Source organism: Sarcophilus harrisii, chromosome 4, assembly GCF_902635505.1.
Source record: "Sarcophilus harrisii chromosome 4, mSarHar1.11, whole genome shotgun sequence".
Taxonomy (NCBI): Eukaryota; Metazoa; Chordata; class Mammalia; order Dasyuromorphia; family Dasyuridae; genus Sarcophilus; species Sarcophilus harrisii.
In genome coordinates, this window is record NC_045429.1 from 34,887,542 (window position 1) to 34,907,695 (window position 20,154).

Below are 20,154 nucleotides of genomic sequence, written 5' to 3' on the forward strand. Positions count from 1 at the left end.
ATACACCTTGGCAGGCTGGACTAAAGCAGATTGAGACAGACCTCACATCTGTAGATGGGTTGGGAGGGGTGTTCACCCCAATCATTCTCAGTGGAATGGGCAGATGTGAACAATTTGGTCCAACAGGCCATAAATGTGGGAGAAACAGGCACTGTGGAACATTTAGAGCTCTGTAGGACATTGAAGTTGCCAGGATTAGGCACTGTGTCCCGAGCTATTGTCAGTCCTCTTGATTGGTTTAGTACTGGATTCCATTGACTCTGGAAGAGAGATTGAGGCTGACCTTCATGAAACTTTGCCTCACTTCAATTTAAATTAATTAAATTGAAGACTAATATCTATGGAGACCTAGACCTGAGCTATGTTCAGAGTTCTCAGAGAAATTCTGCACCAGAACAAAGTAAACCAAAAAGAGACCGTTTATGGCTAAGGTCTCCAAATGTGAATGCATTCTCCATCATGGCGTTAGAGGTAGTTTTTCTGCTGCAAATGCAGTTTATCTCAACTTTGTGATTAAAATACAAATGCAAATGTGGATTGCATTAAAAGTATTGTTTTCAAAAATAAAGAGGTGACAACTCTGCTGTACTCTGCCCTACTTGAACCATATCCTCAGCAAACCTTTTAGTTCTAGGGATTAGGCAAGGAATTGGAAACTATCCAGAGGAAAATAAAAAGCATGATGTAGGGCCTCAAATTCATGTCATATAAGGATCAGTTAAAAAGAAAAGCCAAACAATCTGAGCATGTTTAGTTTGGAAAAAAGTCTCAAGAGGGACATACATAGTAATTTGTTGTGGCATAGTTCTCTTTTATTGTCCTGACTTAGTTTCCCTAAATTATTCTGCCTGTTTCCCGAATTGGTCCTGACTCAGTTTCCCTAAATTGTTCTGCCTCAGTTTCCCTAAATTGTTCTGCCTCAATCCCTTTAGTTGCAAACCCCTCCCCCCCCCATTAAGACTGTATAACTCAGAGGTTCTAAATTGTCAATATGTAAACTCAGAAAGGGGGAATACAGACTTTATGTCTCTAGCCGGACACTTTCTTACCTCGTTAGTAAGAATTTATGGTCCTACCCTCAAACCTGTTATAACCAGATTGATGATTCCTGCCTGGAGATTCCCACTCACCAGAGTTTGGACTCCATCCCCCCTGCTTTTGTTTAGCTACTGTGTATAAATATGTCATGGAGAACTCACATTGGCTGCTGGATTTTTGGAGAAGATAGTCTCATTGCTTAAAGCTTTGAAGGCCTTTGTTCTAAGCCTTTAAATGGGCTCTGAAGCATGTATTATGTTGAATTGCAAATTCGAAAAAGTAGCTTAAATGTTGCCAGAGTTTGTAAGAGAGCTTAGCTTAATTAAAATGCTCGATTTGCATTAGAGTGATGCAAGGTAAAGTCTTGTAGTTCTTAGTTATGTGAGTATAATGAATAGGGTGAATTAGGAGAAGTAGGAGGGCCTTGGGACCAAACCATGGATCCATTTGGTCCCAGTATATCTCTCCCTTTCAAATAAAATATTAAAAATTCTCTAATCTCTATCCTGCCTCAGTTTCTCCGGCATTACAATTGACATCAATTGGAAGTGGAGTTAGGGCTTATTCTATCTAGCCTCAAAGGGCACAACTACGAAGTGACTGAATCAAATTTTGACTTGATGAGAGCCCCCCAAATGGAAGTAGCTACCTGGAAAGGTTGTCTTCAGTTTAAACTGGATGAGCACTTGTTTGATGTATTGTAGTGAGAATCTTGTTTTCGGATCTGCTTTGAGATTTCCTCTTACTCCAGCAATTCCATGAACCCAGGATCTCTTCTGACTTCAAACCCAAGACTTAACATTATATTTACATTGCCTTTTGCTAAGAAATTTCCAAAACGGTGCCCCACATTCCAGTCACAAATGGTTGTTCTTTCTTTAGATTGCAATGTATTTACTTAAAGTACTTATAAGTGCTATCCTTCTCCTGGGAGACTGCAGATAAAAAAATACAAGACATCTTACTATTCCCTCAAATCCCCCCTCTGAAAAAGACAGATCTCTATTTTAAATTAGAAAAAGTTTTATTTCATTTAACATTGTTGGAATTGTACTGCAATATAATACAACACGGCCAATGATATTAAGACACTTTTTGCTATCGGTTTAAGATTATTCTCTAGCATATCAACTTTCCAACTTTTCTTGACGGTCTTAAGAGATCTTTTTAGAATTTGACAATAAGAACACACACTGATGTTTGGAGAATACAACGAAGGACTGAGCTCACCAGATATAGCATTTCAACAACAAAATTATCCCCTTAAAGGAGAAACTGGATGGGAGAAGATGGATACAGAGGAAGCAGGTGAATTCATAAGACATTACTTATCAGATAGCTGCCAATCAAATAAAACCAAGACCACAATATCTTCATTCTCTTTTATTTATTTATTTATTTTTTTAACAGAGATTTGACATAAAAAGCCTTCTTAAAATATAAGATGTTTATTTTTTATACTGCCAAGCATTTTCATCTGAATTTTACCAGGAAGACCAAGGACCAGTGGACACTTGATAATTAGAAACAATTGGGAATAGGGGTGATGATGCTGGACAGTAATGGCATGCTTAAGTTTCCAGTCATTCAGTCAATATTTATTAAGCACCTACTATGTGTTAGGCACTGAGCTAAGTGCTGGGGATATAAAATTGCAAAAGGCAGTCCTTGCCCTCAAAGAGTTCACAATCTAAAATGGTACTCACCTTCCACCAATGAGGTTTATCCATCCTGAAGAATCAAAGAAGATCCAGTCTATAGTTGTTCAACAACTCTTTCCTAGTTTCTGAGTGGAAAGTAATTCCCAGTACCAAGGGCTCGGTCCTTTAGGACACAACCTCCTAACTAGCCATTAATTACATTGTGATACTAATTTGGAAAACCCATTGTGCATTATTAATTTAAGAAGTCAAATTTTTATCACCAATAAGATCACTGATAGGATGAACATTTCAGATTCACCATGAACTTTAAATGGGACTTTTAAAAGAATGCATCTATGCTGAAATATGTTCTCTTCTCTATTGACTGCTCCAGAGTGTTGGTAAAATTTTGTGTTAATAATGTATGGTTTGAAGATGGTTCGCATCAGTGGATCCTAATTGGTCACTTCATTTCAGTAGAATGTAAGCTTCTTGAAGTCAGGGAATCATTCCTTCTTTTCTTACTTTTGCCTTGGATAGAGTCTGGTGTGAAATGCTTATTTATAAATAGTTGTTGAACTGAATGAGTCCTTGAAAGGTGATAAATATGGAGGTCATTTTAGGAGAAATCACTTCCATGGAAGGAAGTTATTATACAGGAAGCCTGTATTTTTTTTCCTTGAATTTTGGCAAGTATAGAAATACCCATCTTTTACACTTTTTTAGGGGATGGGGAAAATGTAACGAAAGGACATCCATATACCAGTCAAGTTATTTTTGATTCTTTCATACTAGTAATAAAGGGGTAAGACAAGGGCCAAGAGGCCCTCTATTTGTCTCATCCCAAGCATTTCACAGACTCGGAGTCACAGATTCTTGCTCTTGGAAGAGATCTTAGAGACCATCTAATCCAGAAACAAGAATCCCATGATACCATTTCCAACAAGTAATCTTCCAGCTTTTGCCTGAAGATCTCCAAGGGAGAACAGTCCAGTCACTCACACTACCTATTGAGGTGACCCATTATATTTTTGAAGAGCTGATTGTGAGTGTTTTCCTTTACAGAAAACTTAAATTTATTCCTAAGCAGCTTCTACCCTTTGTCATTGCTCCTGGTCCTATCTTTTGGGGTTAGGAAGAATCAGTTTCAATCTCTCCCAAATAGCTCTTCAAATTCTTGGAGGCAACCATGATATTCCCCTGTAGGGATCTCTTTTCTGCGCTAAGCCTTCTGGGATATTTCATATCATCTCCTCATTTAGCCTTGACCCAAGAGATATGAAAAAAGGTTCATTTTTAGAGTCTTTTTCAGGGCCTCCTGTAACTCTCTCCCTGGTACTTAACTTATCATCTTAGAGTTGCTTGGAAGCACTGAGATGTTAAGGTGGTTTGCCTGCAGCTGTCAAGCTAGCTCAGAAGGAGGACTTGAACCCAGAGCTTTATTGTCCCAAGGCTTGACCCTTCCATGTACATAGCTCACAGATCTAGAACTGGAAGATCATGACCTCTCAGGATATTTAGTCCAATACCCTCCTTTTTCAGACAGTGATACTGACCACCAGGGAGGTGAAATGATCTGTCCCATGTTGTCCAGGTATTAAACATCAGAGGCAATATTTGATTATAAGTCCTCTGCAAAGCCAGGGTTCTTTCCATTGAACCATACTTCCTCTCTAGGAATTAGCAGAGGAGATATTTAAAATAACATTTTTTTTCCTTTATCATGAATGTATAATAGCATGAATTGTGAAGACCAGTTTAGATTAGCACCATAGGTGATTTAATGGGCTTAGGGACCATGCTGCAAATGGCAGAAGTGACAATTGTGTTCATCTGATCCAGAAGTTTTTCTAATTACCCTCCAAAATCTTGCAGTCAGAGATCACGGGATCAAGAACATTAGACTTCTACAGAATCATTGCTGAGTTAATTCATAGACAGGCTTCACTTGGAAATGCAGCGTATGTGCTGTTCTAATCAGTTCATCAAAAAAGGAACGTCTGCTCTTGGAGCGTCACTCTATATAAAAGCTTTCACCATTGTGAATATCAAGGTTTAAGCAGCAAAAACAAAGGGTGCCTGTATATTTACATAGGTAGCCTCATATAGGTCCTTTTGAGGGGAAATACAATTTATTATTCACTTCTATCAAGAGCACTTTTAAAATGCTGAAAATGGGGGCATAAATGGACCCCACAGATGACTAAAATGGCCTTTGGAAAGCCAAGCTACTTGTTTACCTGAGTTTTATTTAATAAAGGCCAAACTTTTTTTTTTAATTAATAAATATGAACTGGGAAATTAGAAAGCTAAAAAAGAGAAAATCAGGAAATATCTAGATCTGTGTATTATATGTCTGTGGGTGGGGAAGGCCCCTACCTCTGCCCCCATAGAAATATCTACACATTTATTTTTTAGGCCAAAGCTGAAAGGCTTCATGCTATTCCATTTAAAAAACCAGTTTAAAGATTATTATTGTTATCAGACTTATTTTGGCAGGTAAGGGAGATAATAATATCTCCCTTACAAATGAAATATAAGCTAGGCTGATTTGGCATTATAATTCTGCCAAAATTGATATAGGTCATAGAAATGTCTCACGCATACAGCAAGTGCTTAATAAATACTTATAGACCTAGAAAGCTGAATTGTTGCTTAAATATTAAATAAGCTTTTAAGTTTGATGGCACTTTTTTTTTCTTAAAAGGGCTGCATGTAAAAGCAAACCTATGCCTATAATTCAAAAAAATTGAGCACCCCCTTCCCAGATTCCACTGGGGTCCTGACTTCTGAAATAAGGTTGGTTTGTTCTTCTCAGTGGCCAAAAAAAAAAAAAAAAAAAAAAAAATAATAATAATAATTAACCAAAAAAACAAACAAACCTCAAAACAAAAACAAAAAAACCTACTTCCCTGGAAGTTTAAAAACATTCAGATCACAGAGTACATCACATTTCTAAATACAACACAATCTTCACAACCAGTGTATATATGGATCACAACAACATTCTGGAAGTGAATGGTTAAGTGGGGAGGAAATGTAAACACAAGACCACTTCAAACACACAGGGTTTTTAACCCTCACTCCTGGTCTCACATAAGTGAGCTGACCAATTGGCACTCAGAAACACTGACTATTCAGTAGGCCCTGTAACATCACTTTGGCTAGATCATTAGGTGAATAGTACAATGCAAAGGATATCTTCAATATGGCACCCAACGGGAAAGTAGAAAGTGATACAGATGTACGCTGAACAGTTCCTATTGATGCAGTCCATAGCAGATTAACAATAAGCCACTGAATTATTTGTTGAACAACTAGTTTTTAAAGCAAGTTTTTTGAGGCCATCACACTTGCCTTCTTTTTGCCTTCGATATAAGTCAGAGAAGCTTCCTTGGACCAGTGAGGGCTCAGTGCAATGGAAATTTGGTACTATGACAAAGGTCTCATGACCAATCACAACATATGCAAATACCATTTTTGTATCTTCTTATTACAAAGCTTGAGTCCATCGACATTTTTCACACAGAGATCCAAATATTTCTGCATTGCTAAGTGCAAGAATAGATAGGGCCAATATTGACCATCATCAGGCAAAATCTGCTAAGTGAAAATCACTTAACAATTCGTTCACACATAAAAGAAAAAAGGGAACAGAACTATTTAGAATAAGATCCTGTTTTAAGTCAAGCACAGCAAATATGTTTCCTGTGTCTGGTTAACCGGTAGCCATCGGTATGTTTACAGGAAAGAAAGGTTTGGAGGGAAATTGCTTAGTATATAAACAGATTATTTTATAGTCTTTCATTTATTTGGGAGCAAGAGACAAAACTTAAGTAGATAACGACTGCCACACTGCCCAACAGGAAGGAAAAAAACAGTGAAGTTCACTGGCTATCGAGCATAGTTCCTATTTAATGCACCTACGTATTTCAAGATTTTGCAGATGATTGAGTTACTGAAAAAGCAGGCTTCTAATTTCGTGATTTTTAATTCCATTACCAATTATAATATTAAAATAAATTAAAATTGTCAAAGGTTGTTTATCCTTGCTACACAGCAATGTTAAGATCCAAAGGATAAACAAACTACTGAGAATTTCAATCAAAAAATCTGATCTTTAAAAATAATTGTCAAAAAGTACAAATCCATTCAACTCTATTCACCCCATTACAACTGTCACTGAAGATCTTTTTCTTCTTTCACATACAATCTTCCACTATTCAAAGGCAATCACAACTCTCCTGTAATCCCACCTATCTTGTTTGGAGTTGTGGGATACAATGAGGACTTAATGGTGATTTTATATCTGAGTGCCTCTAGTTACTGTGCTCACTGACTTCAGTTTTATCTGAGCAGAAAGAGAACCGATGAATCTGGTTCTTTAATTCTAATTAAATTAAATTTTTTTCTGATTCTTTAGAGAAGGAGAACCAATGAATCCTGTTGTCAAGGGAAAAGCCAGATGGTAAGAGGAAAATGACCTGCATCATTTACAAGACTACTCGGTTTATCAAATAACGGAAAGACCTTGGACTTATTTGCTCTTAGCAAAATACCCTTCATCAATTACAAATAATCCACAACGTGCTGCATTTCCAAACTTCCTCCTTTCCTTGCAAATAAATTGAACTTAAAACAAAACAGAACAAAACCCAAAAAACAAGCAGATGGAACTATCTGGTTTTGCCAGTATAAAACAATAATAAAGGTACATTAGTATCCAGAACAAATAAAAATGTAAAATATTAACATTGAAAAAATACAAGTAAATTTTTATTAAAAATATATGTACTCCTTACTTCAAATCTGTCTGTACATTTTGTTTTGTGTGAAAAAGAAAAAAAAATAGTAAAGGCATTAGACTACCTAGTTATTTATAATGTATTTGGTAGAAGCATATTTCAGTCAAACTTTGAAGAAAAATAAGTTACTCCGCTTTCATTTGCTCCCGGATATCAGAAGGTAGCGTTTCAAACAGTGCATCTTCCACAATAAAGCCAGATCGCTTCAGGGCCCGGCAGTCACCGAGTTCTGGAGGGAGGACCTCAAATTGATTCCCTTTGACCTCCAAAAAGGTGAGGAATGCTAAATTCCCAATTTTTGGTGAAAGGATTGATAAGTTATTTTTTCCAATCTTCAAAGTTTTCAGTTTCTTACAGAAATACAATTCATCGGGGAGGCTCTCGACTTTGTTAGAAGTGATGGAAAAGTATTGTAAACTCTGTAGCACTCCTATTTCCGGTGGGATGAACCGAATGTCATTGAAAGACAGATCTAAGTGTCTGATTTTGTTGCATAGAAAGAGGTGAGAAGGCAGTACCTCTATTTTATTGTAACTAAAAGTCAGGCGCTCCAGGCTGGTGAGCTTTTTGATATGCTCCGGGATGTAGGTGATGCTGTTATGCCAGAGTTTAAGAACCGTCAGCTTCCGTAAATGCTGAAAGCTCACAATTTCTTCTATTGATTTGAGGTTGTTTTCCTTCAAGTCCAGCTCCTGGAGGCTCAGCAGGCTGAAGATGGCGTGGGGGATGCGCTCCAGATCACAGTGGACCAGCTCCAGCTCTGTGAGGTTGACCATTTTCTTCAGGTTATTGAGCATGACAAGCTTGGTCCCGTTGTTATGGATGTACATTTTCTGGAGGTGGCTGGAAACATCCACGACAGCTTGAGGAATTTTGGGGATGTTGCTTTTGAGTAAGAGAACTTTCAGGTTTTTAAGGTCCCGCAGAGATTCGAGAGTGATGTTCCTGGAGATATCGTGACCCAAAGAACCATACAAGTAGAGCTCCTCCAGATTTCTGAGGCTATACATCCAGGGTGGCAATTCCCGGAAATCATCAAACTTGACGCTCAAGATCTTCAGGTTTTCCTTCAGGAAGCTCAAAGCAGCACTGTGGATTTTGACAGAGCATTGGTGCAAAGAGAGCTCCTGGAGGTTGCTGAGTTGGGCGATGGTGGCTGGAATCATGACGTTCTGGATGATTTCGAGTTTCAAAGACTGCAGTTCGGTGATTTCAAAGACGGTGTCTGGAAGGCCCGAGAGCATGATCAGTGGTAACTCCAGGCGGTTCTGGGCATTCATCTGGAGCTTCTGCCTCAGTTTATCAACGGTCCACTCATTATTTAAGTTCAACTGTTTCAATTTATTTTCACTGACTTCGGACAGGAACACGGCAAATCTCTTAGAGTAGAGAGGGTCGTATTGATCGATCATATGTAGCAGAAAAGCAAAGTCATTTTTCACATCGGGTATATCATCAATTCCCGTCTCCTGCCTCACATACTCAAAAGAATATTCCTTTAGAGACCGATAGAAAAGCCAATATAAAGTGTAAAGGCACGTTAGTCCATATATGCTTACAAAACATAAGTAGCAAAAGGAAAGTTTTGAGAATAAGTGTGCCATGGTATGATTGCAAGAGAAATGCTTATACCCCGTCATGTCCTGAATGTCAATGTCACAGCTGACCGTAAACTGGACTTTGGGAACCAGGGCACTATTATAACCAATGATGATCAGGAATTTGAGCACTTTGAGGACAGTCTGGCGGACATACATGCTGTAAAGGATGTCTCCCTCCTCGACGTGCATCCTGAACTTTTTTACCTTTTCAAACAGGGCCTTAGCTTGCTCGCCTTCCTTCTTATCCAGTGCCCCAGCAGAGGTCTTGTCAACCACAAACTTCTCGGGGATGGACTTTAAGGACTGAGATTTGACCAAAGTAGTATCGGTCGGCGTTTGGGAGGGAAAAGATGCTTTCTGTAAGGTGTTCTTCCTGTTGTCCTTTTCTTCAGAATCCTCCCCAGATACCTCAGATAAAGCCCTGGTGGTCCAAGGAGAGTCGAAACACTTCCCCAGAATGGAAATGAAGTGTTCTATCTTGGAGCTGGAGCCAGGGAACTTGAACCAAAAGTTACTGCAAAGCATGAAGATGAGGGTGTGGATGAGGACGAGGTAAGGGAAGTACTTAGCATACCAATGGAGGGCTTTTTCATAACATATCTGGTTGATAAAACTATACTGCTGCAGGTCCAAGTCAGTCTTTCTTCCTTTCATTTCCACAGTTGCAGGGCTGGCAGATGGTGGTGGAGGAGGCAGTGGTGTTGAAGTATCAATGGTGTGAGATGCGTTAGGAAGGGATGAGTGGTTCTGAGAAGGTTGTATGGTTTTGGGGAGACAGATTATCTTGTCTTGCATAACCTGAAATATAGAAATGATATTTTCAAATTATGCTGCCCCAAGGACTCGTCTGCATTGTTAAAACTGGGAAATCAACCCATTAACATCCTTAAAGGATCATGGATTTATGTCTGGAAAGAACCTTAGAGAGGCCATCAAGAACAACCTCACCCCACTCCCATTTTGCAGATGGAAAAACTGAGGTACCGAGTAGTTGGGTGATTTGCTTAGAATCATAAAACTATATGTCTCAACTGGGATTTGCACCCAAGCTGACTGCAAATCCAAGGCACTATCCACCTTGCCACCGTTGTGGCTATATATATATATATGTATACATAGTGACTCTGGAGGCGTATATCCGGCTCTTTCTTCTACATTTGCTCTCCACTTACCTGGGTGAGAAAACAAAATGCTGGTGGACTCCGATCATTATTAAAACACAGTATCTTAGAGTTAGACAGGGATCCTTCAGAAGACTGTGTAACCCAGCCCCCTAGCTATGGGTCGTGATCCCAAATGGGGTCTCATAACTGAATGCAGGGGTTATGAAATGATGATTTATTATCAATAAATGTATAATTTTACATACAAACCCAAGGTCACGTAGATTTTTTGGACCGAAAGGGGACATGAGTGGAAAAAGTTTAAGAAGCCACAGTCCTGCCAGTACTTGAAAGATAAAATGCCTAACAATAGTTATCCACTCTTCATGGAATATTTCCAGGGAGGAGGATCCTCTAATCATCCAAAGCAGGCACTTCAGTCTGTGAATAGCTCTAATTGTTGGGAAGTTATTGTTCCTTAAAACAAGATTAAATCAGCTCCTTTGCATTTTATCCTGAGATTATAGCATAATCCCCCCCCCCCCCCAATCCTTTGACAAAGAAATGAGGATCAGTAGTTTTTTTTTTTTTTACCAGAGTAGCTCAACTTCCGTGTTTTAATCAAATGCCTCTTGCTCCCCTGGGGAACTGAAAGCTCAACATGTTTAATGCTTCCAGGTACTTAAGTAGGCTGAAAGCTTCCATTCTTAGAATATTCTCCTTCCTTATCTCTGCCTCTTTGCTTCCTTCAAATCCTAGCCAAAATTCCAAGAAGCTTTTGCAAATGCCATCGAAACCTTGTACATCTCCCTGTCTCTTTCCAATTTATTCTGTATGTATCTTATTCATAAATGATTATTTGCATGTTGTTTCCCCTTAGATTGTAAGATTCTTGAAGACAGAGCTTTTTTGACCTGAGCTTAGCAGTGCTTGGCACATAGTAGACTTAATAAACGATTGTTGACTCGGTGGGCCAGCCCATGGAGCCGGATGGGTTGGGACAAATGACCCAGACTTGCAGAGGAGAAAGCTCAACATCAAAGATAGGTCATTTAGGAAGACCTGGCTAACAGAATGTAATTTTGTTTGTCCTTTTTAGAATGAAGAATGGTAAGAACCTATATTATAACTATTTTCCTTTTATTCATAATATTTTTATATAAAAATATATTATATAATATATATTTCATATAATATAGAAAATATATATTATATATATTTATATAAAATATATAAAATATTATTCTAAATTTCCTTTTCCATTCATTTGACCCCTGGCTGTTGTATATGTGTGTGTAAATGTGTATGTTTATAAGGTGTGTGTATGTGGGTGAGGGGATGGGTTCCTTGCTGACCCTTCCCATTGTTTTTGAGGAAGAATGATTAAATAAATATGGAGAGCTTCTAGTGAGGAAGTTCTCTCTCCCAACTGGTCTGTAATTTAAGGTCTTTGTTGCCTGGAGCAGCAAGATGGAAGGCAACCTGCCCAGGTCAGCTTATCCTGACATCTTTTAGAGGTATCTGGATAGCTCAATGGTTAGAGGTCTGGACCTGAAGTCAGGATGTCTTGAGTTCCAATACAGTCTCAGACACTCATGCGACTCTGGTCAAGTCCCTGCTTTAATCCCCTGGAGAAGAAAATGGCAAAATCATTCCAATATCTTTGCCAAGAAAACCCAAATGGGTTATGAAGAGCTGGACACGACTGAACAATAACATCCTGACTTTAATTAAACCCACCTCTATCTGCTAGGTCACCATCTTGCCATCCCCTTTTTACCCCCTTTTCCTTTCCTTTAACTTTTCACTTTTCAAAACTTGTCCTATATTTTTTAGTAAATCTCTAGAATACAGTTCATTAAAGGAGAAGCTTCTCTGTTCTCTGTCTCTCTTTTCCCCCTCTTTCTCTTTGTCTCTCTCTCGTCCTTGATAAGAACACATGTCCTACTCCATACGTTTTTAAAAGGAAGTGCTAGTTTCAAAACATGCTACACAGGAAGCATACGAAGGATGAAGAGAGCTCATATCAGACAATGGGAGAGGTTAAAGGAAATACCTGTCATATTTCTTAAAGTTGAATGCCAATATTAAACAACAAACAAAAGCTTAGGGACCCAGTCTCCTTTAACACCTTCTTGCCTAATCTGTTTGGTCTCAATATTAACTCAGTTCTATTTCCTTTGTCACTGATTTCCCAGCTAGTTTATTGCCTTAGCTTTTAGGAATCTACTTCTCCACCCCTCCTGTGTCTCCTTCTCCTGATCTAAGGTGTGGGAATACCAAGCCAGGTTCTCTATTTTCTTTCCTCCCCCAGCTCAGTCATATCTCATGACGTTTTATTCTCATCCTACTGGAAACAACTTGAAGGTGTCCTTCATGTCACTCCCATCAACCAGCTCAAGTCAAAGAAGACTTTTCTCTAAAGGCCCCAAAACGAAGCCCCTACTTTAGATTTTAGAGTTCAAGCTACCTCAGCCTTATTCTAGGGAGTGAAGTCTTGGAGAAGTTTGGTTACCATCAAGTGTTTTTTATTCCCTGCTCCTGTTTCCCATTTAGGCAAATGTACCTGAATCAAATTTGCCTTGTGAGACCCTCTGGGCCCATTCAGTCTTTGATGATGAATCTCTCAGTTCTTGTGGTCTAGTCTACCAGACATCTCTTAGCCTTGGGCCCCCATCACAACTTGTTCATATTATTCTGGCTTGACTCAATCTGTTTTTAGTTTTGAAACCCCTTGAGGTCCCATCCTTGCTCCTCGTTGTACAAGTTCAATTGAAATTAAGACCATAGGGGCTAATGGATAGCCTTCTCCCTGTTTGTGGGGCCCAGTTTCAAATGGTTTCCTGTTATATGATAAATCATGCCCCATATTTGGCTCCCTAAACCCTTAGAGAGCCTGAAGACATGCTTCTGACATAATTATAAATAAAAAAAAAACATGTATATATGATAATTCTTCAACTCTAGGCAGGTTTATTTCACTTAGTAAATTTTTTGAACTGCATTATTTAATTAAAAAGAAAAAAGGTAAGATTTCATATGAATACCTTTTTTTTTTTTGCTGAGGCAATTGAGGCTAAATGACTTGCCCCAGGGTCACACAGCTAGCAAGTGTTAAGTGTCTGAGGCTAGATTTGAACTCAGGTCCTCCTGACTTCAGGGCTGGTGCTCTATCCACATGAATAACCTTTTAAAGAGAGATGGCCATCAAGCCTCTCTCAGTCCCACATACATTCACATATAACACAGTCATTCTAAATTCCAAGATGGTGTAGGAATCACTTGAGATTTCATCAGCAGAAAGGACTTCTGGATAAAGAAACTCCATTTACCAATGGAAGGTGGTATCATCTTTGTAATAGAGTTGCCTAGATCACTGAGGTTTTTGATAGTGTGCCCAGAGTTACATAGCTACGATATGTCACCAAAAGAAATTTGAACTCAGACCTTTCTGCCTTTAAGACCAGCTTTCTACCTTCTCCACACTGCCCCTCTCATACTTATAAGGAAGAAAGCAAAATGTCCATTGAAAGTCTGTTATAGTTAGGCTGGAGCATTGCTATCACAGTTATATTATATATTTTGCTCTATACCAAAGTCTTTCCCAATGCCTTTTTTTCATGGTTGGTCCCATATTCTCAAGGTTTGGATCACAAGGCCCCAAACTGGAATGACTGTGACAATGTACAAATGTAAGTGTTATTTCAGGACTAAAGTTCAAATGAGTTCATACTCAAATGATAGACCATGGTGACAAAGTCAAGTAGACAAATTTTTATTAAGCCCTTTACTAAGTTCTGCTGATGTTAAAGAGTAGGGCAGGTGGGCAGTGTAGTGTAGAGAGTACCAGGCCTAGAGTCAGAAAGCTCAGAATTCAAATCAGGCTTCAGATACTTACTAACTGGGCAAGTCACTTAATCTATCTGCCTCAGTTTCCTCTTAAATGAGCTGGAAGAAGGAACTGGCCAATCATTCCAGTATGGCTGCCTAGAAACCCCAAATGGAGTCACAAAGAGCTGGACACAACTGAAGTATTTGAACAACAGTGATATAAACACTGGACCAGTTCTGGGCCAATATAAAATTCTGGGCAAGTCACAACTTCTGCCTCAGTTTCCTCAATTGCAAAGTGAGAATAACAATGTCTGACATTAAAATGAGATCATATTTGTAAAAGGGCTTTGTAAATTTTAAAGAACTATGGAAACGATATTTTTATCATTATTATTATTAATTGGGACCCACTGTATATGTTTTATTTGGTCAAGAATGAAAGGCTCAATCACAACAATTCAAAATAAAATCTCCTTTAAGTTGTGCTTTGAAGGAAAACATCATGACAACCCCCCCCCAAAAAAAAAAAAAAAAAAGGGAATAGGAATTGACTATAAGTACCGAGTTGAAAAAAGAGGAAATTTGCTTAAGTGAGATGTTAATGGGCTGTGATAAAAGTAAAAAGGAACATCAAAGTAACAGTGTGAAATGTAGACTGGAGCAACATAAAAGTAGATTGACCTATCTGGTTGCATACCAGAGCTACAGCTACCCCAGGTGAAAGGTTGGAATGTGAAAACAGGCAAGGTCTGCCTGTTCCTTCTGAGAGAAGGAAAGTCTCTGGGAAAGTTTATGGACAGTAGAGGAAAGTGATCTCCTTGTTTTCCCTTTTAGTTGCCAGTCTCTTCTTCCCAGTATTTAAGCTCAAAAGACCTTAGCTTAAAAAGGCCAAGATCTCCGACTGCATCCAGCCTCATCTCTAATTGTCCTAACCTATATCAGCCTAAGGGACCCAGATGGCTCGGGAGGGAAAAGTGAGGCATGTGACCTTTCCCAGCCCCTCCTTCTCTTAAATCCAATTTACTTGCATGTCATGATATCACCTCCCTGATGTCATGGTCCTCTTCAAGAATGGACGTACAATAACCTTGCAGAACACCAACTTTTAGTGTAACACATTAAACTAAATGGCACATTTGATTCTGTGATAAAAACATGGCTTGGGTTGAGGGGTACAGGGTGGTACAAAGGGGTGCCGAAAAAATGCTAGGTTTGCAGTTAGAGAAACTAGACTAGATTCAATTTCGGTCCTGATTACACCCTAGGGAAGTCACTAATTCTTCTGAACCTCAGTTTCCTCATCTGTAAAATTGGGAGTGATAGAAACTTTTTGTAAAAAAAAAAAAAATAAAGGGTTATAGAAATGTGATCATTAGAATTAGTAAGGGTAGAAGAGACAATATTAGAAGATCCCAGTTGGGTTCTTTCAGCACAGATTTGTGAGTTATTAATCTGGAAGCAATAACTGGGTGAGGAGCTGCCTTGTTAATGGCATAGAAAAGGCAAACACAGAGGTTCAAAAGAGTAACAGCTTTTCTAGGACTACAGATTTAAGCTAGAAGAACTCTTAAAATTCAGGCATCGTGTTTCTTTGACCCTTTGACTCTTTCTTTTTTCTTCATTAGCTCATTATCTAGCAAAGCCTTTATGGAGTTATTAGGTGCTCTCTTGTCTCTCTCTCATCCCCATTTTCCTTAGCAATAGAATGTGCTCTTGCCGTGACAACTCTAACATCTAGACAGCTGACCCTCACATCTTTATCTTTGTTTATTATCTCTCCTTAGCTTTTCTGAGCCTTAAGTTTGTCTTCTGATAAATGAGGCTGTTGTGCTCAGTGGCCTGATTTTGAAATCTATGATCTTAATAAATATATGTAACACTTCAACAGGTGAGAAATTTATTCTTTTGGATGATAAGATGAACCTCAGTAAACAGGTCCAACACTTTCAGTCGTGTTCAAATCCAGTAATATTTTATAGGAAGAAATGAAGCAATAAAAGGGAAGCCGAGATAGCACTGGGGGAGCTCTATATCAAATTTTCATTTATAATTGATGGGCCCTGTTTCTCCAGAACCAGTACTCCTATGAGTGGGCTGGCCCCATAATGCCAAGGCAATGACTGAACCACTCTGACCTCCACAAGTTGTCTCTGTCACATTGGTACAAACAAGGGCCCTGCCTTCAGTGGGGGAGGAAAAACAACCCCCTGCACATGTGCTCCTAAAAAGAGTTATTATTGACATTTTCCTATCTGCCAGGGGGAGAGTTTTTATTTTAATGATAAACTATTAGAACCATGTAACTGCCTGAAAATAACACAAGAGGGTGTTGAAATATTGAAAATATTGAATGACTTGACCCCAATATTTCATTTAAGCAAACTGCTATAATTGTTTACCCAAAATATAATTCTCAAGGAAAAAAACAGTGGAACCCCTTCTCAAACTGGTGTTTCTAAGTGCATAAAATACATAATTTTAGAAAGGAAACCAGTTATATTAAATTGTAATTAACAACAACAACAAAACCCAAACCAAAACTAGAACCAAAAATTAAAAAAAAAAAAATCCCACAAAAAAAGTTACCACTAAGTTCACAGATTCCAGATTATGGTCCTCTATGTTAACTGAGAGAATGATTTTTTTTTTTAAATGGGGTACTAGCACTGTAGTCATTTTGTTTATCTAAAAAAAGACTATTTCATTAATTTTAGGGTAAAAAAACCCTTCAAATTACAATGGTCACATTGGCAGAAGGCATGCAGAAAATATGAGGGAAATGCATCGTTATTTACCATAGCTTCCACAAATAAATCTTGCAAGTTTTGCAGAGTTAAAGAGTATTTTAAAATCAAAAACCCAGACTTGGCCATTGTGCACAGATGTCAGCATGGCTTGGACGATATTTTTGTCACAAGCACTCCAGCTTCCTATGAGATAAAGTAAATTCTTTTCTCTGAATACTCATTCTTTCCTCCCTCCTCCTCCTCCTCTTCCCGTCCCCCTCCCTACCCCATATCTGTCTAAGTGATAGCAACCTGATAACTCTTTAAACATAAAGCAGAGTGCTGACTCACAAGACACACAGAGGGAGGAATAGGGAGGACCTTGCCACTGATTATGTCTAACTTTGGATCCCAAAAGAAGATGAAATAATGACTACTTTTATTGGAAGGAATGTCCTGCCCTTTATCTTTCTCTCATTCTCTTGTCAAAATGATTCTTAACACCCTGACTTTGGGGAAAGGGACCTTGGGAAATGAATATGAATACACACGTCAATTTAAATTTTTTGCTTGCATTCTACTTAGTGGAATGATTTTCAGTCAGTAAAAGGATCAATAATTATTATCTTGCTGAAGACAGATTTACTCACGGAGGAAGAGTCCTATATTCCCCCACTGGGAGAAGATGGAGCAGAAGGAATATGGGAAAAAGAACAACTTGATAGAATAATGAATATTTCTAAAGAATCATGTCCACCCCCAGATTCATGGCCTCTCTCATCAACCAAGTGGACTGTTGGTTCTAGGAGGATGAAAAAATTTCTTGGTTGGGAAAACCTATTTCAAAATCCAAATGATAATAAAGTTTCAAGGGCAATAGAGAAGTAAACATTTTTCAAGGGATTATGAACCTGGTCGGGATGCCACAAGTAAGTCATTTGGAGATTCTGAAATACATTTTTGTGATGGTACTCTTTATTTACACCAATCCTTTAAAGCAGAAAAATAGGAATTGAGATTTTATCTTATAATTTGCAGGGCGTTCTACAACCCTACTAAAATACTTAGTAAGAGAATACAGAAATGTGGTGTTAAGTTTCTGCAAACAGGAGAGATGCATGTATAGCAGGGGGGAAAAGTCCAAAGGAGAATGTGGAGGATTGAAGAGAAGATAGGAGTTTTGAGATGTTATATTGAATAGCCTGGGAAGCCTGAGGTTCCTTAGGCCAGTTCCCAACATGGAGAAAGCCAAGAAAGGAAGATGAAAGGGTAGGTAGGAAACTGACATCAGAAAGAGGAAAAGAAGAAATCAATTAAGTCAAACAATAAGCACTTGCTGTGTGCTTGGTACATACTATGAGGGCAACTGGAGATGTTCTTCCCCACTCTAGAACTCAATAGAAAATGGGGGCCACCCTTCCTGTCTATAGTTCCTGGCATTGAGGTCACTGCAGTCATTGCCAGTGGCTAACAGTTTTGCCATAGACTCACAGAATCACTAAGCTGATGAGACAGATCATGCCTTCCTGAAGGATGATTCATACCCCCTCATCCCCTATAATCTCTGCAATAGGTGGTTATCCACACAGTGTTTGAATGGTTCTAAGGGAGGTATGATGGGGAAACTTGATGGTATACAAGGCATTTTAATCCCTCTACTGGCTCCGAGCCTTCTGGATTTTTCTTCTCTCTGGCTCTCCTCTTACCAGCATGACCAATTTTTCTGAGTCTCCCTTGAAGGATCAATATCCAAATGTTCCTTCTCTCAAATGGGAGTGAATGTCTGGGTTCTTTTTTTCTCTATATTCTCATTTGATAATCTCATTAGCTACCATAGGTTCCACCATCAGCCTCCCAAATCTAGGAGGTCGATTCTTGAGCTCGCTCTCTAGTTCCAATCAGCCCTTCCTTCTGGATATCCCCATGGCATCCTAAATTCAACATTTCCAAAATCAAATCCATTATCTTTCCACCCAAACTCTCACATCCTAATTTCCCTCATCCTGTCAAGGGCACTCCCATTCCTTCCTCCAGTCACCCAAGTTCCCAACGTGGCTATCATCCTTGACTCCACTCTTACTTATCTCTCCCCTGCCCCCATTCAGTCAGTGATTTAGATTTATTAGCTCTGCCCCTACAATATTTCTCAGATCTCCTGCTTTTCTCCATCGACATAGCTGCCACCCAAGTTAAGGTCCTTATCAAATGATTTTTAAAGCCTCCTAATTGGTCTGTCTTTAGTCTCTACACTCCCATTCAAACGATATTCCTAAACCACTATGTCACTGTCCTGAGAAGAAAGGAAGGAAAGGAAGCATGTATTAGGTCTGTGATTTTCAAATAAATCTCATTCTATTATCACAACCCTGGGAGGTAGACACAATTATTATCCCCATTTTACAGTTGGGGAAACCGAGGGCATTAGGAGATTAAGTTACTTGCCCAGAGTCACATGACTAGTCAGTGTCTGATGCCAGATTTGAGCTCGGCCAGCCTGACTACAGCACTTTGTCTGCTATACCACCTCGCTGCCTCAAAATCTTCAGTGGTTCTTTCTTGCATCTAGATTAAAATACAAACTCATTCGTTTGATACTTAAAACTTCATAAACTGGTTCCAAACTATCTGTCTAGAGTAATTAATTACACATTACTTTTCTCTCTGAACACACATTCTCTATTCTAATCAAAGAGAGCTACTTGCTGTTTTGACATCTCCTACCTGTCCCCCAGGCTTTCTCCTCCTCCTGGAATCCACTTTCTTGATTTATCAATCTATTGGTGTCTCCCTCTTTCAAAATTATTTTATGTTGATTTTTGTTTATATCTTGTGTTTGCTTATGTGAATATATGTTGTGCACTTCTGTTTCCTACACCTATACCAAATGTAAGCTTCTCTATCACGTTTTTGTCTGTCCACTCAGTCCTCCCTTCCTCCCCAGTAGGCACTTAAAAAATGCTAGTTGAAAGGAATTTATTGAATCACATAATTTGAGAACTGGAAGGGACCCCTGTGGTCACCAAATCCAATCCAAACTCGGAAGGAATCTGCACCGAAGCACACCCAAAAAAGGTTATACCAGCCTCAGAGCCCTAATACCTCCGAGGAGAGAGAACACGCTACTTGTTTAGGTGATCTATTCCACTTTCAGACAGCCTTTGTCTGACAGGAAGTTCATGCCAAGCAGGAAGTGGCAAAACAACAGAATAACATGGTAAACTCCGAAAAACTTGCCTCTTCTAGCAGAGAGAATTTTAAATACTTATCTGCAATTATGAAACAATTATATAAGATACTTATGCTTTGTAAGGTCAATACAGAGTCACAATTTTCATTCTCTTAAAAATGTTACTTTTCAACAAAGGGCATATATAAAATCAGATAACTTTATAAAATAAGGCTTA

At 38.8% G+C, this 20,154-nt stretch overlaps 1 protein-coding gene across 2 annotated transcripts in view; it reads right to left on the reverse strand.

Annotated features, from left to right (window-relative positions):
- Positions 1-2,334: 2,334 nt before the first annotated feature.
- Positions 2,335-20,154, reverse strand: part of LRRC8C (leucine rich repeat containing 8 VRAC subunit C) — a 109,439-nt gene continuing 91,619 nt past the window's right edge. For both annotated transcript variants that reach the window (XM_031969351.1, XM_031969352.1), the window contains exon 3: positions 2,335-9,885. In XM_031969351.1, coding sequence (XP_031825211.1) covers positions 7,612-9,885 — 2,274 coding nt within the window. In that variant the 3' untranslated portion in view covers positions 2,335-7,611. The remainder of the gene's footprint in view (positions 9,886-20,154) is intronic.